This window comes from Lampetra fluviatilis, chromosome 54 (genome assembly GCF_964198595.1).
Source record: "Lampetra fluviatilis chromosome 54, kcLamFluv1.1, whole genome shotgun sequence".
Lineage (NCBI taxonomy): Eukaryota > Metazoa > Chordata > Hyperoartia > Petromyzontiformes > Petromyzontidae > Lampetra > Lampetra fluviatilis.
In genome coordinates, this window is record NC_136328.1 from 266075 (window position 1) to 289872 (window position 23798).

General features: G+C 48.7%; 1 protein-coding gene across 1 annotated transcript in view; it reads left to right on the forward strand.

The window, feature by feature from the left end:
- The window catches only part of BOP1 (BOP1 ribosomal biogenesis factor), a 57829-nt gene that overhangs the window by 2919 nt on the left and 31112 nt on the right, over positions 1-23798 (forward strand). The window contains exons 3-4 of the mRNA XM_078879474.1: positions 30-169; positions 9078-9191. Of these exons, the coding sequence (XP_078735600.1) occupies positions 30-169; positions 9078-9191 (254 nt within the window). The remainder of the gene's footprint in view (positions 1-29; positions 170-9077; positions 9192-23798) is intronic.

The window sequence follows — 23798 nt, forward strand, 5'->3', positions numbered from 1 at the left end:
CGTCACTCTGTGTCAATCACTCCATGCAGGCCTGGAGGACTCTGGCTCCAGTGACACGGAGGACAGCGATAGAGATGATGACGGTGATGAGAGTGATGATGGAGATGGTGACGTGACAGCTGAGGGGAAGTCCTCGGCGCATGAGGGAACTCACTCCGATCCAGCTGATGTGAGTCACACACATTTTACCAGAGCTCACACGTTTTCTATTGGCTCATTACTGCCGTCTGCTTCACAGGGGACATTAAAGATCCCCTCGCACCATTTGTGAAGAGTAGGCCACTGTGTGCCTGCTTCATGGTCCAAATTACCCGCCATTTACTCAATTAGGATTTCACTTAGCAACATCGCCCCACTTGCAGACGAATGCCCAAATTAGTGGTCAAACCAAAAAATCTATTTGTATTGGTATTATTGACTGCGAGAACCTCCTCCTGCATGTTGCAGCTTTCGTAGCCAAGAAATTACGGACCCCGCAATTGTCCCAAATACAATTCTCCATTTACAGGGCGCAGAATGGCCTGTGCACTCTGCCTCCATCGGGGGGCAGTGTAGTATCTGTTGGGCGAGGACCCGCTGCCCTTCCTTGCCAGTATCCTCACCGCTTTAGTTTTCATCCTGTGACAGGGTGACGGTGGCATGGCGGCGGTGGCGCGGTGGTTGCACTTACGCCTCGCAGCAAGAAGCTGCTCGGTTTGATTCCCGACTCGGATGCCGTTCTGTGTGGAGTTTGTACGTTCTCCCTTGGTTGTGCATGGGTTTCTTCCCATTTCTCCGGTTTCCTCACAGAACAGAAAAAAATATTCCCTCTAACTGGTGTTGGTCAAAATAATTCATTGCTGAAAAATAACCTGCAGAGTACTTTATTGAGATTACACATGGCAGCAACAACCACCACTCGTGCGAAATTGGTAAAGATCCTCCTGAGAAAAAGTCTTGAGACTCGGTGAGGTTTTCCTGGGTAAACGGGCCGACTAGTCGTAGTAATAAATAGATGTTTGAGCATGTGGAGACTTTGACTTCATCGCGATTCTTCGCATCTCTAAATTCATGTGACATTGTTTCACAATGCCCATGTTCTTTCTGTTTTACAATAAAAATAAGAATGCTTTAACAATAATGATGATGCTCGGTATTTACCCAAGAAAGCCTCACTGAAACTCGAGGATTTCTTGTGCCAAGGGCGCTGCGTTGGGACTTTCACCGAGTGGAGTGCCGCGTGCGAGGGCTTGCACGCGTCACAGCCATCTGGCCACGCCATGCAGCTCCGCGCCTACGGCTCCTGGGAGCGAGCCTTGGCCGTGGACACCCCGACCCGGCTGAGGGAGACTGCATAGCCTGCGAGCTGTGACGAGGCAGACGCGTGAAGCGGTGACTCGGGGTCAGGTTAGGGTCCTTTATGAACCTCGTATGGAGGACAGTGGGAAGTATTCAAGGAAGTCACTGGGGGGAGCGGTGGCACTGGTTCGTGCACTGCCCAGTGAACCCGTCTACATGAGTTTATTCCTGACCACTTAAAACATCAGTGGTAAGTTATATCTGAAACAGTCCTGATCCACCCCCTCTCAACTTTCGTCAGCCCGAACTGACCAGCGTGGGGAGGTATAATCAAACCAACTTGACCGACACGGCGTAGGGAGGCCGTCATCCAACAGTGTGTTGATAAAAGGCTGTAAGTCATTATTAATATAGGTAAGCCTTTCCGTTGAAAACTTGAGCCGGTTTCGGAGTTTTATTTTAGTTTTGTTCAGGTTGGCAGGGAAAATGGGATTTTTGTGCATGGGGCGGAAAGGAATTTGGGCTCCTTGGCAAGTGCTCTGGTAATGAGCTTAGCAGAGGTTCAGGAACGAGAAATGAACAGCATGCTCTCAAGTTCCCTACTCCTTTATCACTGTTGCTCTTGGATCAGATGGGTTTTTATCTTGCGCAGGATGGTTATCGCCATATAATATGTATACGGTGGTGCGCCTCGCAGCACCATTGCCTTTCTACTGCTGCTGCGTAAACGATGACCCCCTCTCCCGTATCATTTTCTGCAAGTGCTGATGGTAAACCCAGATCGTGGTCCCATAAAATTGCTTTTTCAATCCACGCAACTGTGACGCATGTTATAATTGATTTATAAGAAACCACTTCTGCCCAAAGCTGTAATTTATAGAACCTCATAAAAGCAGTTCAAATTTTCCACGCTCCAGAAGTCTATAAACAACGTGTAGTTCAGCATGTAGGTGGTTCTTTAGTGACACTAATTCTAACCATATTCTTAATGGACTGGAACTACAAACTGTTTCACCCAGGGCCTTCGAGTCACGAGAAGTCAAGAAATGTCACTTTTGACATTTGATTTCACACCAGAGCTAAAATAGTGGCTGACCCAAGAGGTCAAATCCTAACATCCAGCACATGAGCTTGAAACTTTGTTCTTCCCTTCCTTGGTTGCTGTCCCAAAAGAAACTTGACTTGGCAAGTCCGGCATGTCAGCAATTTAACTAAATTCTTGCATGCGGTTGTTGATTGTGTCCAGCAGAGGTCACTTGAGAGCTCAGATCAGTATTTTTTCCATTATTTTTTTCGTATTTTGACTTAACTTTCGTGACTGCAGGAATTCATATTCTTGGTTCTTTCGGTAAAGTCACGTAGATAGAAAATTAAAACAAATAAAACATTTACATTGAAAATAAAGCTTTTATTTTAAATACAAATTTTTATTTCATTGTTTTTTTATTTTCTATCTACGTGACTTTACCGAAATAAACAAATATATATTTTTATATATATTATCTGCTTAGAGGCGCACCCATTGAAAAACTATTATATTTAAAGAGAGCCTTGGGATATTTTCATTGCATAAAAATCCAGATTTTTGACGTGTGGTTTTTATGATTATTTCTGTTTAATTAAATCGTGGATCATTGTCACATCTCTAACCATGGCTAGCCTATGGATAGACTTCACCCTTGCTGTGTAGTAAATAGGAATTTCCACCACTGACACCAAAAACCAAGCGAGAAGTCAGTTTGAGCTTTCACATTTTGTGCAGTGGTAACGCTCATGCCTCACAGCAACAAGCTCCTGAGTTCTACTCCTGACATGGCCGCTTTCCTGCATAGATTTTTTCTTCTAGGTTTTCCAGTTTCCTCCCATAGCTAAAACACCATGCAATGTAACTGGAGTTGTCCAAACTTCCCAATGCTAAAAAATGTACTACAAATTACTCAATTTGGATTTTACACACACAGCGATATTGCCTCCTTACTGCTTAAACCTGGCAGGACTCTCCTACTAAAGAGTCTTAAGGCTCAGCAAGGCTCTCCTGGGTAAATAAGCGCAGTTGTCGTAATAATAATGAGATCCATGAAGCAAGCTTCGTGCGATTGCGTGCATCTCATGCCATCGTCCTCCCTCGTTGGCTCAAGCATGAAATGAGAGCCAGGTGATGCTGCGTGTGCAGGGCCCCCCAGGCCTCCTCCCACGCTCGCTCCCCAAGTGCTCTGTGGAACAAGTGCTGTCTAGACACTCTCGTCCCCACGGGTCGGAGAGTGACCCTTTGAAGCAGGTGGGGGGTTTTTTGTTAACGTTTTATTCCGGTGTAAAGTTCCGGCCGAGGTTGTAGCGCTCCTGGCTCGAGTGTGACCCGCAAGATCTGTGTGCAGCTGTCTGTACATTATTGTCGTCTCTCTCTCTCTCTGTGTACTGCACAGTCACAAATAAAACTAGAATGGGGGGGGGGGGGGGTTAGTGGGAGTGAAGCGTTACAGATGGCTGGCGCTACGCCTCCGGTTTCTGCGATGGGCACAAATACAGCCGTAAATATTCTTAGGTTTTTTCGGTAAAGTCACGTAGGTAAAAACATCAAAATTAATGAAAATAAAATAAAACAAAAATCACGACGTTTCGGAGGCAACACAAGTCTCCGTCATCAGGTGGGACCGTCACAGCCCAATTAGCTGCATCAAGTGAGGCAATGATTCAAGATGTAATCCCTTATAAGCAAGTTGAAGGGGGGAGGAGAGGGGGGGGGGCTCATCAGAATGTGGTAGCCAATGAATGGAACGTATCGGGAGGGAGGGGGGCGGGGCTCAAAGACAGCACGGAGTGTTAATACAACGCATCGGGAGGGGGAGGGGGCGGGGCCAAAACGTCGTGATTTTTGTTTTATTTTATTTTCATTAATTTTGATGTTTTTACCTACGTCACTTTACCGAAAAAACCTAAGAATATGATTCCTTGCAGTCACGAAAGCTTCAAATCTAGAATTTACAGCCGTAAATATCTGACGAGTTCAAGTGCTGTGTTGCACCTGATGATGACGACGATGCGCCTTGGCATAACACTCCTGAATCGTCATTGGCCGACGGGGGGTGGCAGCGCAGCGGTAACACCCGTGCCTCGCAGCAAGAGGGTCCTTGGTTCGATTCCCCACTCGGGCGCCTTTCTGAGTTTGTAAATTCTCATCCTGTTCTGCATGAGTTTCCTCCTGGTTCTCTGGTTTCCTTCCATCGCTAAAAAAACAAGAAATGTAACTGATATTGGCCAAACATCCAAATGGCAAAATGACCTGCAAATAACTCAATTGGTATTGCGCTCACAGCAGCAACATCGCCCTCTACTGGCAGACTATCCATTTGTAAATCAGAGCATCGCCTTCATTTGTGATGAATATCAAATGTAAATTATTCCTTACAGAGCAGACTATATTTTAAACTTAATTCCCCATAGCCCGACTCCTCCCGGACCGCGTGAGCCGGGAGGGAGCACTCCGCTGAACGCAGGAAGGAGTTCGCCGAGGATTCTTTCTGGGCTCTCGCAGCGAAGGTCTCTTTTGGGTCGCCGTGGGTTGGTGTGGACGGGGAAGCTCCGGTCGGCTCTGCGCACGCTCTTTAAGCCGTGCCCGGCGTCGGCTCGCCGACCGCTCGTGCTCCCAGGCAATGCGCACGGCTGTGCATCGGCACGAAAATAAAAAAAATATATAATGATGGCGTACGCTTCATCGAGGTAGTTATAATAATAAAATGCAGATGGTGTCATGGATTTCAGAAGCGTTGCATCACAAGCTACTGCTTAGAGGGCATGATGTGCAGCCTGGTCTCGAAGGAGTTTTTTTTTTAATAGCCGTGTTGTTTTAAAGCATTATAACGAAAATACCATGAAACCCAAATCACAAATTCCTGGAGCGGCTCCATAACTGGTTATGGCTGAGCGTCAGTGGTATTTTTTTTGTCCCTCATTGCCAGAGCAAACTCTTGCTGTCATTGAGTTGAGGTTTTTTCTTCCTGTAATCACTCTGAATTTCTTTTGTTTATATGTCGGAGCTATATACCTTGAAAATGTGTGTGCTTCAGACTTATTTAACCATAGAGGTTTCTCAGTGTCTCTGGACTAAGACGATAGCGCTGGGTATTGAGCCAGCTCTGCCATGGCCCCAATTAATTCACCGTAACTGATGCATCACTTTCATTTGCTCTTTATTCAGTCAATTCTGGCTGACATGGCAGAGGAAGCCTAAATCCGTTCATCAGCTGGGTGGCAGGGTAACAGTGGTAACGCTCGCACCTCACAGCTAGAAGGGCCTCGTTCTATTCCCAATTCCGGTGCCGTTCTGTGCCGAGTTGGTATGTTCTACGCCTGTTCTGCGTGTTTTTTTCCAGATTTTCCACTTTCCATAGCTAAAAAAATCATACAATGTGACCGGTATTAGCCAAACATCTCAATGCTGAAAAATTACATGTAAGACTTGGTTTCAGGAGGGTTCTATCACGTTTTCCTTGTAGTAGGCAATGTTGCTATGTGATGCCCATTTTCATGATTTGCAGGTAATTTTTTTTATGTTTTGGCCAATATAATTTAAATTGTCTATACTGAAACCAGAAAACCCAGAGGAAACCCATGCAGCACAGGGGGAGAACATACAAACTCTGCACAGCAAGTTGGGAACCCAGGCGCTTCTTGCTGTGAGGCATGAGCATTGTTGCCACTGTGCCACCACCACCGCCCTGCGCTCGCCTTTGTGTTGTTGTTGCCACTTTGCCACCACCACCGCCCTGCGATCGCGTCTGCTGTGTTCTTGTCGTGAGGGGTGTTGGGGAGGAGGAGGCTGTTCCCAAGGGATTGGCGGCTTCGGCAATTCTTTCCTGTTTTTCGCCTGAAGCACAGATTTTATTTCATGACGACATCAGTTCACTCACTGCCAACTAAACGTTCCTCAGTTTGTCTGTGACAAGTCGAAGCCTGGGGTGCCGCTCGAACTGTTTGGTTCAACAACTGCGTGCTACTTTTGCAGGCATTTAATACATCTTTCTCTCCCGTTCGTTGTTGTTTTCTTTTGAAACCGTTATATTGTTCTTAATTTTACCTCGCGTCTTTCTTTTCAAAGAGAGGTGTTAGGTATCTACGTGACTTTACCGAAAGACGCAAAGAATATGAATTCCTGCAGTCACGAAAGCTTTAAGTCAAGATTTAGGTGTGAGGTCGTGGTGTGCCCTTGCCGTCATTGACAAACCAGACCATAACGATCTGTGAGCACCATGACAGCCGAGAGGACGTTGATTTTACATTACAGAGAGTTGTCCTTGAGGACTGTGGTGCATGATAATAGATGGAATGATAAAACAGGAGAGAAATTATAATTAAATCTCTACAGAAATAATCTATTTATGTAAAAGGGAAATTTGTGAATGTGTGTCTGTTCAAAATGTTTAGCATACTTCCTGACATGCAACAAACTTGAAATTTGCCATGTGAGTACTTTCCAGACTGTACACCATGCAAAAATTATAAAAATAGACTTTTGTATTTTTTTTGGGGGGGGGGGGCGCAATAATGCATATATTTTGCACGGCAAGTGAGCTGTGACGTCACATCTGTCATATGACCCGTATGCGGAAGCGTAACGCAGTGTGCCTGCTGACATCACGCATCCCCCCCCCCAACCTTCCACGAGTAAAGTGCCATACAAATGTGTTGCAGGTCTAAGGCGTTCTTCGTGCAGCATTGCTGCTTTAGTATTTCAGTCCTTTACTGCCGTACGCACCCTGAAAGTTGTGTGTGTGCTGCAAGCACGTGTATGTGTACCTATGGACCCGCGCGCAAGTGTGTGTGTGTGGGGGGAGCGGTAGTGTAGTGGTTAGCGCGCTGTCTGTGTGTCTGTGTGTGTGGGGGGAGCGGTAGTGTTGTGGTTAGCGCACTGCGATACGAACCCGGCGACCCAAGTTCGATTCCCGCTCACGGTCACCACCGGTGACGATTATTTCAACCGGTCCTGGGCCTCCCCGAGGTCGACTCGGCCTCAAACGAGTAACTGGTGTGGTGTGTGAACATCGCCACCGAGGAGACAAAGGCGGCCGTGCGTGGTGCTGGCCACCCACCCCCTCGTGTGCTGTGCCGGCCTTCATAGGTGCTCGCTAACAGCACTTGCCCCCTACAGTCTCACAGGCTACACGGGGGATCTTTGTCTTTATCCTGTGTGTGTGGTGGTGGCAGCGACTGCGTAGCGATTCGCGCGCTGCGTTTCGAACCCAGCGACCCGAGTTCGATTCCCGCTCACAGCCACCACCGGTGACGATTATTTGAACTGGTCCTGGGCCTCCCCTAGGTCGACTGAGCCCCAAACGAGTAACTGGTGTGGTGTGTGAACATCGCCACTGGGGAGACAAAGGCGGCCGGGCGTGGTGAATCCAAGTCCTGGGCGAAGCCGGGTAGTAAAGCTAGTAATAGTAATATACCATAGGAAAGAAATCTAAACGAAACTAAAAAAAACTTTTTTACCCGGTAAGGCCCACTGAGCTTTATAGCTTTTTGTTTTTTAAAGCGACCTGGCCACAAATTATAGCCCAACGAAGTAGCTTATGTGGATCATTACGAGGTTGGGAGGAGGAGGGTGTTACAGATGTTGCACTTGAAGAAGTAACCACGACCCTTTGAACCTGACATGCAGGTTGTCGCTGGCACGATCATGATTCATAGTTGGTTCTCGGGTTGGGCCACAAAATGATCTGATAAAATTTGTGTCGTTAAGACTCCTCTACCACCCAACACAAAATCTATTGAAGACGCAGGGTCAGGTGACTCCGTGATTCTGGCTTCCTGGTTCTTATCCTGATGATGTTTCACAACAATTTAAAATGAAACATCGTGTATCTCTTCATTGACGACTTTGGTTGTCAAGATTGGTGTTCAAGTCACCGTTGAGATGAACCAACGCCAATTTCTGCGATAAACACTTGTACACGAGACAGTTTGTTTGTGTTGGGTGGTGGAGGGTTTTTCACGACACAGATTTTGACATCATTACGTGGGCGATCCCAAAAATCTCTTTGTGGAATAAAAACAAGGAGTTCCAGGACAAGATACAATCGTGGGCATCATCAAGGAATTGGGACCAGGTGCTGGCACAGAGTGAGATGAACTATTCACTAAATGTCTACATAACTGAATGCCTCTATCACGGAATGGTGTATCAGGTTTTCTTCTATTTAAAGAGAGCGAGACCTTATTTGAAGAATCACAGACCCTTTAGCTTGCTGTCAATTCCTGTAACGTATCCCTGAAAATCAGAGTGGCGAATCATGGACGGTTTAGAAGCCAATCAAGCACATGAGCAAGATGGATTTAGAGATGGGTTCATATTCTTTGTTGTAATGCGTGTTGACTCCCAAGACTGTTTCAGCACTCCTGCTAAGTGTTCGCTGAAGGGGGCGATGTTGCTATTCGTAATTCCCATTGATTAATTTGTGGGTAAATTTTCAGCATTGGGATATTGGCCAATATTGGTTTCATTTCATGTTTGTTTAGCTCTGGGAGGAAACCAGAGGACCCCAAGTTGTTAACCCATGCAGAACAGTGGGAGAACAAACTCCACACATCAAAGTTGCCTGAGTTGGAAATCGAACCCAGGTCCTTCTGGCTGTGAGGCACAAGTGTTACCATTGCGCTGCCATCCTGCCTCGTGGGTGATGATGACGATTGGTATCTGGTTTGGTTTCACTCCGATCATCCAAGCCCAGTATGGGAAACTTACTCTTGCTGTTGTCGTGTAAATGAGATGACGTTCATCCCCTGTCCTCCTTCCCTGTGTTCAGGAGCAGCAAGGAGATGGTTCGAGTAGTGCAACATTGCCTTCTGCGACTCCGGTCGAAGCAGCCAATCAGAAGCCGGCGGTGGATGAATATGAACACGACACATCTGATGAGGAGGTGAGGTCCCCCCACTATCACTCCGCTCGTTTTTGTTTGTAAAATGTATCCTGCTTTGCAAGTTTAGCCTTCAATACCAACTCTGTGCTGCTTACCAAAAATGGTCACAAATATTCTGTTCTGTTAAGATGGTGGTCTGGACAAGGCTGACAGCTGATGTCCATGCAATGCCCTACTTTGTTAACTCAAGCCACTCATCTGTAGCTAAATCGAGATTATTCCTCGTCTTGCGCTGTTATATTCATTTGCATCTTTCTCCACACACCACAAATGTCACAACTTGGTGAAATGTCCTTTTTGGGCCAAATTGTCCTGGGAAGTGGCTTTGTGGGCCGAGGGGGCTTTGTGGGCTCCCCCACTGCGTCCGTAGTGCAGGGGAGAGCAACCAACGGCGAGCCGAGCCATCGCCTGACCAGGTAGGACCTGATCATCAGGTGAGCGTGGTACAAGCGTGTGTCAATATTTCTGTGCTTTAGAAACCATCCACTGTCGTGCCCAGTTTTTGCGGGTGGTGATGCGGCCCAGCGACGGCACGTTCACTGCTTGTTGCAGAAGTTCGAGGTTCGAATCGGGAAGACTGCCCTGGTCATTACTGCGGGTGCATTAACAGTACTTAACATGCTGTCTAATGCGTAACGGACGCTAAAGATCTCCCTGACGGCATTCGCAAGAGTGGGCCACTGTGCCAGCGTCACCATACAAATGTTGCCAAATTCCAAAATGACACCGCAAATTACTCAATTGGGACTTTACACTCCGCAGCAATCATCTCCCCCTACTGCGAAAACACGGCTGGACCCTCCTGAAGATGAACCTTGAGCACAATAATGATGGTCATCATAAGACACAAATTTCATGCACGGCACTGTACGGCACTGTACGCTGTTGGTGCGGACAGTGACGTTTGGCGATTTGTGTCTGCTTGAGCACTCATCACAGGTACATTTTTTTGGACTGTGGCTAATATCGAAACATCACAGGTTCGTTTAGTTCCAGTTGTAGAAGTCTACAATGAACAAAAAAGAACAAGCATTGGTAATAATTTTATAGGGCTTGGATTGAGCCCCGGAAAGAGCAAAATATGTACCTCCGAGCCGGATATTAACGGGGCGAATGGAGCGAGAGGGATGGAGGAGGGGGGTGCAGCAGCGAGGGAGTTGGAGCTTGGCTCTCGGTCCTGCTACTGGAAATACAAAGCCTCGTAATGCAGGCCAGATGCGTCGACAAGGAAATCCTCTCCCCCCCCCCCCCCCCTGCCGTCGGATGTCTCTGCGGCGCGTCTATCTCAGGCCACTTAATTTACTTTTGATGCTGCAGCTGTGCACACGAGCGATGACGACGCACTGAGCACAGCGGCACGTGCTGAACGAACACCTCGCGCACACTGCGGAACTCGGGATCGGAGAGCGATGGCATTTCCTATAACCGCACCTCCGTCGGCTCTCACGGCCGATGTTTTGGTTGGTAATTGATTGTTGGGTCAGGCCACAGCACGGTCGTGACACCCGTTGAAGAAGCCGTGTCAGGTGATGCAGTGATTCTGACCAGATTGTTCCTGTGGCTTCCTGGATCTCGCCCTATTTGACTCGGTCAGCAGCTAACTGCCGAGTAATATCACCCACATTACCTTATCACAAACGTGTTTGCATTTTTCTCAGTTGCAACCCTCACCCACTCCAGGCTTATCTTTTATAATACACAGTGAATTTGCTATTTATTACTGATTTTTGTTTAAAAAGATACTGGGAAAAATTGTGAAAATAAAAATGACAAAAAAATCAAGGGGCTGCAGTGCAACGGTAACTCTCACGCACCTCACAGCAAGAAGCCACGCACAGGAGCCACGGTGGGTTGGTGGAACTTGCAGGGATGCAAGACGGCGTCAGTTTGAAGCCCACTTGCTTTTGCCTGAACACCCAGGCCTCCACTTTATTGATTCCATTGATGTCCTGATACGGTCGTGCGATATCAGCACTTGAGGAGAGACGGTTGGTTATGCTGCTCACGCTCGTACCCCCCCCCCACCCCACCCCCTTCGCCCTATCGTCTGATTTGCCCTTCGTCCTTGCTCATTGCTAATGTCAGCCGGCTTCAAGTCCACGCATTCGTACAACTCGTGGCTTCCCGTCGTAGCCTTGTCGATCGGTCACGTTGTGAAGAGCAGGTGTGTGTGACCAGAGACTTTGAAGCACCGAGTCCATCAAAGGCGGTGTCACTCAAGTAGTAACACGACAGGGTCCGTGGCAAGGCAGGATGATGGATGGGAGTGCGCGTCTGCACCACCCCACCTACCCTCTGCCCCCTTATGGGCATGAATCACGTCTGTTGCTTGGGTTCAATGCGTTGAAATTCCACAGCGCTGCACAGCGTTTCCACTGCCGCCACGTGGTAATGCGCTTAGTCCGCTCCGCGCCCGGGATGGGGCCGCCCGCGCGCGCCCGAGCAGAGGAAAGGAGGCTGCGAGTGACGCTTTTGAAAACGTCTCTGGTGGCTCGTGGGAGCGGCGCCGGTGCCCAGCTCGATGGTGAAACTGATTTAATTCCACGGAGATCTTGCGAGGAATCCTGTGTCACAGGGTGGCAGCTCAGTGCTAGCACCTGTGCCTCGCAGCAACGGGGACCTGGGTTCCAATCTCGTCTTGGGTGTCTTTCTGTGTGAAGTTTGTATGTTCTCCCCGTGTTCTGCATGGCTATCCTCTGAGTTCCCCGGCTTCCTCCCATAGGTAGTATTACGCTTGTTTACCCAGGAAAGCCTCACTGAGATGCACGACTCGGTGAGGCTTGCCAAGTTGTTGTAGATGGGCAATGTTGCTGCTATGTGTGTAATCCCAATTGAGTAATTTGCACGTGATCTCTCAGCATTGGGATGTCTTGGCCACTACCGGTTACATTGTATAGTGCTTTTTTTGCTGTTTTTAGCCATGATATGATTCAAGAATCAATTCTTTGTCCCATTTTTACCATCTATTTTGTATCCATTTTAATCTGTCTTGTGCATAGTTTTACTTAATTTGATTGTTAAACAATCAAATTAATACTCTTTGGTTCTTTCGGTAAAGTCACGTAGGTATAAAATAAAATAAATCACGCCGTTTCGGGCGCAACACAAGAGTCCGTCATCAGGTGGGAAAACATTAACATGACATCATGCTAATCCCTCACTTTAACATATCATCATGCTAATCCTCACATTAACATATCATCATGCTAATCCCTCACATTAACATATCATCATGCTAATCCCTCACATTAACATATCATCATGCTAATCCCTCACATTAACATAGCATCATCATGCTAATCCTCACATTAACATATCATCATACTAATCCCTCATATTAACATAGCATCATCATGCTAATCCCTCACATTAACATAGCATCATCATGCTAATCCCTCACATTAACATAGCATCATCATGCTAATCCCTCACATTAACATAGCATCATCATGCTAATCCCTCACATTAACATAGCATCATCATGCTAATCCCTCACATTAACATAGCATCATCATGCTAATCCCTCACATTAACATAGCATCATCATGCTAATCCCTCACATTAACATAGCATCATCATGCTAATCCCTCACATTAACATAACATCATGCTAATCCATTACATTAACATATCATCATGCTAATCCTTCACATTAACATAACATCATGCTAATCCCTCACATTAACATAGCATCATCATGCTAATCCCTCACATTAACATAACATCATGCTAATCCATCACATTAACATATCATCATGCTAATCCCTCACATTAACATAGCATCATCATGCTAATCCCTCACATTAACATAACATCATGCTAATCCATCACATTAACATATCATCATGCTAATCCTTCACATTAACATAACATCATGCTAATCCATCACATTAACATATCATCATGCTAATCCCTCACACTAACATAACATCATGCTAATCCCTCACATTAACATAGCATCATCATGCTAATCCCTCACATTAACATAGCATCATCATACTAATCCCTCACATTAACATAGCATCATCATGCTAATCCCTCACATTAACATAGCATCATCATGCTAATCCCTCACATTAACATAGCATCATCATGCTAATCCCTCACATTAACATATCATCATGCTAATCCTTCACATTAACATAACATCATCATGCTAATCCCTCACATTAACATATCATCATGCTAATCCCTCACATTAACATAGCATCATCATGCTAATCCCTCACATTAACATAACATCATGCTAATCCATCACATTAACATATCATCATGCTAATCCTTCACATTAACATAACATCATGCTAATCCATCACATTAACATATCATCATGCTAATCCCTCACACTAACATAACATCATGCTAATCCCTCACATTAACATAGCATCATCATGCTAATCCCTCACATTAACATAGCATCATCATGCTAATCCCTCACATTAACATAGCATCATCATGCTAATCCCTCACATTAACATAGCATCATCATGCTAATCCCTCACATTAACATAGCATCATCATGCTAATCCCTCACATTAATATATCATCATGCTAATCCTTCACATTAACATAACATCATCATGCTAATCCCTCACATTAACATATCATCATGCTAATCCCTCACATTAACATAGCATCATCATGCTAATCCCTCACATTAACATAGCATCATCATGCTAATCCCTCACATTAACATAGCATCATCATGCTAATCCCTCACATTAACATAGCATCATCATGCTAATCCCTCACATTAACATAGCATCATCATGCTAATCCCTCACATTAACATAGCATCATCATGCTAATCCCTCACATTAACATATCATCATGCTAATCCCCTCACATTAACATAACATCATGCTAATCCCTCACATTAACATAGCATCATCATGCTAATCCCTCACATTAACATAACATCATGCTAATCCCTCACATTAACATAGCATCATCATGCTAATCCCTCACATTAACATATCATCATGCTAATCCTTCACATTAACATAACATCATGCTAATCCCTCACATTAACATAGCATCATCATGCTAATCCCTCACATTAACATAACATCATGCTAATCCCTCACATTAACATAGCATCATCAGGCTAATCCCTCACATTAACATATCATCATGCTAATCCTTCACATTAACATAACATCATGCTAATCCCTCACATTAACATAGCATCATCATGCTAATCCCTCACATTAACATAACATCATGCTAATCCCTCACATTAACATAGCATCATCATGCTAATCCCTCACATTAACATATCATCATGCTAATCCCTCACATTAACATATCATCATGCTAATCCCTCACACTAACATAGCATCATGCTAATCCCTCACATTAACATATCATCATGCTAATCCCTCACACTAACATAGCATCATGCTAATCCCTCACATTAACATATCATCATGCTAATCCCTCACACTAACATATCATCATGCTAATCCCTCACATTAATGTAGCCACTTCCGTGCACTCGTTTAGGAAGTCGCTCTTCTATCTTACAGCTACATGCTAAGTTCTCACATTAACATCACCAGCCCCGGCCACTTCTTTATAACCCTTGAGCTACTCCCATTTCAAACCTTTTTTAAACAGTCTGCCTCAGTAGCAGGCCGTGCTTTCCCACCTGATGACGGACGCTTGTGTTGCGCCAGAAACGTCGTGATCTATTTAATTTTCTACCTTCGTGACTTTACCGAAAGAACCAAAGAGTATGGATTCCTGCAGTCACGAAATCAAATTAATGAGTGGCTCATGAACATTAAGGCTCCCATATTCTTCGTCATGGTGCAGGGCAGGCTTGGCTCTGACCCAAGTGAGCTGGCTCAAAGCCGTGCTCAACTTGAGCCAGCTCTAAGCATGGTCCCAACCACACTCAGAACTTCCATGGAGCTGAGCCGAGCCACGGCTAAGCCCCTCGTGCTTCTTTAGAAGCAACCCAGCGGCTCCAGCCTGAGCTGAACTGCGACTGAGAATCCGGCGCTCGGCATGATGGGGAGTGGCGAATCAGTCCCCGCTAGAGACGCCGGGCCGCGTGTATCGGTCTCCAGTGGTTTAGGAGTTGCGCTGTCCCCATCGCGCCTCAACATGCAATTCGATCCGTGTATTGTGGCTGGGACAGCCACGGTTTTGCAGCTCTGTGAGGTCTAAACGACAAAATGGCCACCCATTCGGTTGTCTTGAGCTGGTGTTCTGGATGATGCCGAGAGGTTTTGCACGTGCAGTGCTGCACACCTGTGTGTGCTTTGTTAAATCTGTTCAGGAGGATTTCTCCACAAATCTGACTGTCGGCTGATGATGCTAGTTGTAATTACTGGTGAAACGTCGTACTCAAATTGTAAATGTTTTGGATTTACTCTCCAACACATTGGTGTGCTGTACTCGTAACGAATCGGTATGTTCTGTTTACTTGACAAATCGAACTGATTGGCGGGTGGTTTAACGACACATTGATATTTACACGATCTAACCCAAAAAATCCTCTGTTATGGATAAGTCTAATCTTGATTTGAAGCTTTCGTGACTGCAGGAATCCATACTCTTTGGTTCTTTCTGTAAAGTCACGTGGGTAGAAAAATAAAATAAATCATGATGTTTTGGGCGCAACACATGCATTTGTTAAATCTTGTGTTGCGCCCGAAACGTCGTGATTTATTTAATTTAATTTGTATACCTATGTGACTTTACCGAAAGAACCAAAGAGTATGGATAAGTCTGTTCATTTCTAGGCTGCCTTAATGTTTCTGTTATGGGGTTTCTCGTCATTACAGATTTTATTTATAGCTGCTTAAGGATCGATATTAAGAAATGGATGTGTCCCTAACGTTGAATCGTCTGCACCCTCGGCGTAAATGCTTTCGCGAGCACCTTGAGGTCACCCGAGGACACAATGGATCAGCTTTAACCCAGGGCCAAAGAGCTTCACCAAGTGCTAATTTTCGTCCCAGTTGACTTAGGGGTGGCCCGTATCAGCTCTAAATACCGAATGCCACTGGATTGAGCGTCGGGGCGGGAGCTGAATACAGCCGCTCGCCGCTCATTGCGCCGGTGCCAAGTCCTGGCTGCGGCACTGGCGCTACGCCCCCCCCCACCACGCAGAGCGTGCTGAGTCTGTGTAAGAATGTGCGGTAAATGCGTTCCACATGCACAAGCGGGGGGGGGGGGGGGCGGCGCGTCCTGGCCCGCGCGCGGCGCTGGCTCTACTAACATTATGATTTGCCACTGTGCTGCTCGCCACGGCTTGGAAAATCTTCTGCTTTAGCTTGGGGGCAGCAGCTGGCACGGCCAAGAGCAGCACACGTGATTCCACGAGTTTGTGCACGTAATTTAGGGGGCGGTTCGGGGAAAAATACCGTGGGTTGAAGGATTTGCTCATTGAACTCTGTAAAATATTGCCATGCCAGTTATTTAGTAAGGAAATCCTCACCAAGTCTCGAGACTTTTTCAGGGCGGTCCTGCATTGGGTTGTTTGGCCAATTCCATCAACGGGTGTTTCAACAGGTCCCACCTCATTGCCTCCCGCACCTTCAATTCCTGGCTAGCCCTTGTTATCACCCATCAAGTACCAACCAGGCTCATGCCTGCTTGGCTTCCGAGATGTGACGAGATCGAGCACATTTATGGCGATTTGATCGCGTGTAGGTGTCTGCACGTCAATATCTGTTTTGTTGAATTAATCTCGGCTCCAGCTAGGACGAGGGTGATATCATTATGGTTACACTTTTTCACCCAGGAAAGTGTCGCTCGGGCTCAAGACTCGGGGAGAGTCCTGCCAAGTTTTTGCAGTAGGGGGCGTTGTTGCTCATCTTTCGCAGGACCCTCCTGAAAGAGTCTTGAGGCTCTGCTCACTTGGCTCCATTGGGTGAACAAGCACGTGTGGAGGCAGCGGCGAGGGTTGGCGGTTCACGCGCGTGCTCTGGAAGCTCCCGCTGGGCTGCGAGGTCGCCACCTGGCTTGCCAGGGTGTGATGGCAGTGCAGCAAGTTGGTTAATGTTCATCCGTATTTTTATGCATAAGGGAAGTGAATCTTGTCCCCTTGCACGTGTGGGGGTTCTCCGCATTCTGCGGTTTCCTGTCACTCATTAATGGAGTTGGCCAAACATCCCTATATGGGTGCCACGGTGAGGAGATCTCAACTCCCTCCCGACCCTGACACCTGTATATTTGGAGTTGGCATGTTTTCACCATGGTCGCCTGGATTATTGTCCGGATTTTCAGGTTTTTCCCTCCACATTTAGAATCAACGTGCGTTTAGAGTATTTGGCTGCTATACATTTCCACACGATAAGCCACTTCGTTGAGCTATCATTTGTGGCCAGGTTGCTTCTGAAAAGATCTTTCTAGCTCAGTGGGCCTTACCTGGTAAAATACAAATAGTTAATATATATACTGGACCACAGAGCTTGGGGAATTGTTGGCGCCGGTTCTGGCCTCCTTTGCGCTTGTCTGCGCCTTCCTGTACCTCTGATTCGCAAAGAATTGCTGTGCTGTGTTTCAAATTTGTGTCTTTTTTTACTTAACAATCAAGGCCAGAATAATGGAAACAACTTTTGCTAGTTGCTGGGAGTGACCAAATCGCTCGAGCCTGTCCTGCTAATTTTACTTGTGTGATGCAATCACAGACTCTGATTAATAGCGAAAAAGTGGCATCAGAAAACCTGCTGTGTAGCAATTAAGACGGATGATATATCAGCTGTGACATGCCAGACGCAATGGAACATTATCCGCTAAACCATTCACACCACCTCCCACTATCGGAGGGAAGAGAAGCTTTATTAGATTTACATTTTGCAAGAACCGTGGGCTGTATTTTGAATGCCTTTGTGGGTTTTGAGAGGGCGGAGAAATGTATCCGTTGAGATGTCGGGTTTCGTTTCCATGACTTAGGCTCACGTGGAAGGGGCTGTATTGGGGTGGGGAGCTGGGACGGGTTCAGGGTTTGTGGTCGCAGCGACGCGTCTCAATCGTGCCGGGTTGATGATGTTAACTTTGGGTGTTTGTCATTTGTTCACGTGACCCTGCGGCCACTGCAGGTGCTACATCAACTACGATGTTATAACAATAAATGAATTCTTTACGAGAATCACAAAGCATACATCGTAAGAGTTTGACCACTCCTGAGTAGAATGAATCGTTGCAGGAACACGCAGTGGAAGCGCTCGTGCCTTGCAGCAAGAAGTGCTCGGGTTCCATCTCCGACTTGGATGCCTTGCTAGATGATGGAGTTGTATGTTCTCCCCCTGTTCTGCACAGCTTCTTCAGTTTCCTATTACAGACTGTGTAACTGGTATTGGTCAAACATCCCAATGTTGGTAGAATTACCTGTGAATTGCTCAATTGGGATTAGACAGCAACAACATTGCCCTCATGTAAAAATCTGGTAGTACCTCCTAAATAATAATACAGAAATATAATGATACTTGGTAAATGAGTTTGCGAGGTGTAGCTGCTATGTGGATCCCGCGTTGATTGAATGCACATTTGGTGGAACAGGTGACGTGGTTTGCACACCAACTGCTAAAAGAAGTAGTTGAAATGAGGAGAATTTGGCCACGAAGCTGAATTTCAAAGGCCGAAGGTTGTAAATGTTCTGGGCACGAGTGTTTGGTGAAAAATAGCGCTGGCAACAGAAGAGCAGCGTGGAGGAGAGGGGACACGCGAGGCGGTGCTGGAGGCGCTCTGCAGGCCGCCCACGTGCTCACGCGTACGACTTATTGGCTGCAGCGCTCACGATGACTCACGAGCAGAGCAGCTCGGCAGCTTTACCAACCACGAAGACAGAGATCCCCCGTGTAGCCTTAACAGACTGTTGCGGCAAAGGCTAATGCTGAGTAGCACCTATGAAGGCCGGCACGGCTCACGAGGGGGAGGGTGGCCAGTACCACGCCCAATGATATTGGCCATGTTTACACATAGCATCAGGTACTCATTTGAGGCCGAGTTAACCTCGGGGAGGCCCAGGTCCAGTTGAGATGATCGTCACCGGTGTCGGCCGCGAGTGAGAATCGAACTCGGGTTGCCAGGTTTCATCGAGCAGCGCTCTAACCGCTGCGCCGCCACTCTCCCAACAACCACACGCGTGCCGCCAGGTGCTCTCTCCACACCGCGTCGGCCTCATTGGAGACACCGGCGCTCTTGCACAACCCTCCGACTGGGAGAGCGGCTGGCAGCCCTTTGTTAAGTGTAGAGGGCTTGGCTTCGGAGAGTTTCCATCAGCGGCGGTGACAGGCGGCGGGCGGAGTTACGCGCCGAGACCGATAGCCACAGGTGCCGAACGCAACCGGGCCCGGTGTAAATTCTTGCTCTCTCTACAGCTCACTTCAAAGGCGCCGCGTGCGATACGGGGAGACGGGCGCGCGGGGGGTGGTGGGCGGAGCACGCTCCGAAAAACCAGAAACGTGCCGCGCTCCTTAACGGCCACAGGTGTGGTCCATGGGGAGCGTAATTGCAAAGTTTTGTGTAAAACCAGGGGATTTTTAAGAGAGCTCAGATGATGCGAGACAGATGTGGGTTCGTGGGAGGAGGTAGCAGCTTGCAGTTGGAGAAGGAGGGGTTCGGTCTGGGAGAGAGAGCGCGATCGCTCTGGGGAGACGGAGCACGTGGGAGGGCGAGGGAAGCCATGGGTGTGGAAAGGAGGAGGCGTGAGGGAGGTGTGAAAGCTCCTGAGTAGCAGAAGGAAGTGTGCGTTTCATTGAACGGGACAAAGTGCTGGCGTTACATTCATTGTTGCTGCACTTGTTTACCCAGCAGAGCCTTTCCGGGTCTCAAGATTCTTTCAGGAGGGTCGTGCAGTCCTAATTAACCTTTGTTGGAAAGCATAAAAAACAGGTATTACGAGGGTAAATAGTCAAAATGTTTGGAGAAAGGAAATATTTTGCAGTCACAGCCGTGTCACTACCTAAATTGACGTCTAATTTACTTGACTTGCTGCTCAAAATAATCTCCGATTTGCATTCGTACCCTGTGCCGGAGTTGCTTCAAGTGGCGCTTCTCCCTCCACGCTGCTCCCTCCACGCTTCTGCCTCCACGCTTCTCCCTCCACGCTTCTCCCTCCACGCTTCTCCCTCCACGCTTCTCCCTCCACGCTTCTCCCTCCACGCTTCTCCCTCCACGCTTCTCCCTCCACGCTTCTCCCTCCACGCTGCTCCCTCCACGCTTCTCCCTCCACGCTTCTCCCTCCACGCTTCTCCCTCCACGCTGCTCCCTCCACGCTGCTCCCTCCACGCTTCTCCCTCCACGCTGCTCCCTCCAGGCTTCTCCCTCCACGCTGCTCCCTCCACGCTGCTCCCTCCACGCTTCTCCCTCCACGCTGCTCCCTCCAGGCTTCTCCCTCTGTGATTCTCCCTCCACGCTTCTCCCTCCACGCTGCTCCCTCCACGCCTCTTCCTCCACGCTTTTCCCTCCACGCTTCTCTCTCTGTGATTCTCCCTCCGCGCTTCTCCCTCCACGCTTCTCCCTCCACGCTTCTCCCTCCACACTTCTCTCTCTGTGATTCTCCCTCCACGCTTCTCCCTCCACGCTTCTCCCTCCACGCTTTTCTCTCTGTGATTCTCCCTCCGCGCTTCTCCCTCCACGCTTCTCCCTCCACGCTTCTCCCTCCACGCTTCTCCCTCCACGCTTCTCCCTCCACGCTGCTCCCTCCACGCTTCTCCCTCCACGCTGCTCCCTCCAGGCTTCTCCCTCTGTGATTCTCCCTCCACGCTTCTCCCTCCACGCTGCTCCCTCCACGCTTCTCCCTTCACGCTTCTCCCTCCACGCTGCTCCCTCCACGCTTCTTTCTCCACGCTGCTCCCTCCAGGCTTCTCCCTCTGTGATTCTCCCTCCGCGCTTCTCCTTCCACGCTTCTCCCTCCACGCTTCTCCCTCCACGCTTCTCCCTCCACGCTTCTCCCTCCACGCTGCTCCCTCCACGCTTCTCCCTCCACGCTGCTCCCTCTGTGATTCTCCCTCCACGCTTCTTCCTCCACGCTGCTCCCTCCACGCTGCTCCCTCCACGCTGCTCCCTCCGCGCTTCTCCCTTCGCGCTTCTCCCTCCACGCTTCTCCCTCCACGCTTCTCCCTCCACGCTTCTCCCTCCACGCTTCTCCCTCCACGCTTCTCCATCCACACTTCTCTCTCTGTGATTCTCCCTCCACGCTTCTCCCTCCACGCTTCTCCCTCCACACTTTTCTCTCTGTGATTCTCCCTCCGCGCTTCTCCCTCCACGCTTCTCCCTCCACGCTTCTCCCTCCGCGCTGCTCCCTCCGCGCTTCTCCCTCCACGCTGCTCCCTCCACGCTGCTCCCTCCGCGCTTCTCCATCCACGCTTCTCCCTCCACGCTTCTCCCTCCGCGCTTCTCCCTCCGCGCTTCTCCCTCCACGCTTCTCCCTCCGCGCTGCTCCCTCCGCGCTTCTCCCTCCGCGCTTCTCCCTCCACGCTTCTCCCTCCGCGCTGCTCCCTCCACGCTTCTCCCTCCACGCTTCTCCCTCCACGCTTCTCCCTCCACGCTTCTCCCTCCACGCTTCTCCCTCCGCGCTGCTCCCTCCGCGCTTCTCCCTCCACGCTTCTCCCTCCACGCTTCTCCCTCCACGCTTCTCCCTCCGCGCTGCTCCCTCCACGCTTCTCCCTCCACGCTTCTCCCTCCGCGCTGCTCCCTCCACGCTTCTCCCTCCACGCTTCTCCCTCCACGCTTCTCCCTCCACGCTTCTCCCTCCACGCTTCTCCCTCCGCGCTGCTCCCTCCACGCTTCTCCCTCCACGCTTCTCCCTCCACGCTTCTCCCTCCACGCTTCTCCCTCCGCGCTGCTCCCTCCGCGCTTCTCCCTCCACGCTGCTCCCTCCACGCTGCTCTCTCCGCGCTTCTCCCTCCACGCTGCTCCCTCCACGCTGCTCCCTCCGCGCTTCTCCCTCCGCGCTTCTCCCTCCGCGCTTCTCCCTCCGTGCTTCTCCCTCCGCGCTTCTCCCTCTTCACACTGCTCATATCTGTTCCAATTGTTTGTCAGCGTCTGCGCCTCCGATCCGTACAAGGTGAGTGGCTTCGCTCTTCGTCAGGCTCGCATGGCTCTGCTCATTCTCACGATCAAATTTAGGTGAAGATGCTAGATTGTAGATTTCCCATTGAGGTCCATTGCCTCTTTTGCAGATCAATTGGTGGTGGATGATGATGCTTACATTTGAGCGCCCAGTGTCCCATGGACTGCTGTGGAGGGTGATAGCTTCAGACCTCCACTGCAGAGCGGACACCGTGCCTCGCTGCAACCCCGCACGCGCTTCACCGCGCTGCTGCAGGACCTCGACCGCCACTTTAAGCCAACGCCCTCGCATTAAATGGTGGGGTCTGCCGAGCCGTACATCCACCCTCACGGTTGATCTCCGGCCACGTGGTCAGAGAACGAGGATCAGAAATGTGCATAATGGCGAGAAATTCACAATTAAGAGTCGTGGCTGAATGACCTCCAATTGCAGCTAGGTGATAGAGCAGGTTGCGTAGATCTGCCCTGTATGGTAACTCATGAAGTAAAGCTGCTACATCATGAGTGTAGAATATCCGTGTTATCCTGCAGCTTCAAACGAGTACGAACATCAATGGGGTTGAACTTTGGACTTGATCTACGGTATCAAATGTCCCGGCCTTGCAAAGTTTCACGTTACATTTTTATCCTGGCTTGATGGCGGCGTGGCGAGGAGTTGGCCTGCGAAATGTGATCCAGAGGGTGGAAAATCGCCCTCGCGGACGGTGTCCCGCTGGACGACCCAGCCTGGGCCTAGGCGACGGGCACCGGTGACCACGGGGGATGGTGACACGCGGGCCTTTGCAGGCGGTGCCGCTGAGCCTCGAGCTACAGTGAGGATAAGGAGGAACCCCATCGCAACAGAAACATTCATACCGACCGCAAACAAATTTATTTTACAACGCAGGGCACGGGTGATGCAGCGATGCACGTGCAAAAGCTCTCGGCCTTCTCGAGACCACCATCTCAAGAACTGAATGTGGACATTTAGTCACCGATTCCAAAGAGTTGAGAAAATGTGGCTATCCCCAACCAGAAGCAATAATACTGAACAGAACAGAACCATGGAACATAAACTTGGACTCCATGCTCGATTCACGAACACGAAGGAAGAGGCATCATCGCGATGATTCAACACTCCGCTACTCCTGACACAACCATCTGGCTCGTCCAAATCCGTGTAAAAGGACAGCTTTTCCTTTACATCAACATCCGCTATTGGAAGAAAACAAACTGACACAACTATAGACCAGTTTGTGCCTGTTAGCACTTCCTAACAGCAATAATTAATCATACATATTTGGTGGGATAGCGACGTTTTCTCAACTGGTGGTCGAAACGACAAAGCAGTCGTATGTTAAGTTATTTTTAGCCTGTGGTCTGGATGAGTATTAATTTCGGGTCAACTTGTGGATGTTGCTTTATTCTTATTGAATGGGTCCTGGCTCCGCCATGCGCCATCCCTTGGGCGGTCGCGTGCTTCCACGGCCAGAGAAGTCCTTGCAAAGGTCCCCTGTATCACGAGCAGCACTCTGCACCCTACCCGGGAGTCGAAGCACCCAGAGACCAGCTCTGCTTGTTGGTTTCCATCACGTGC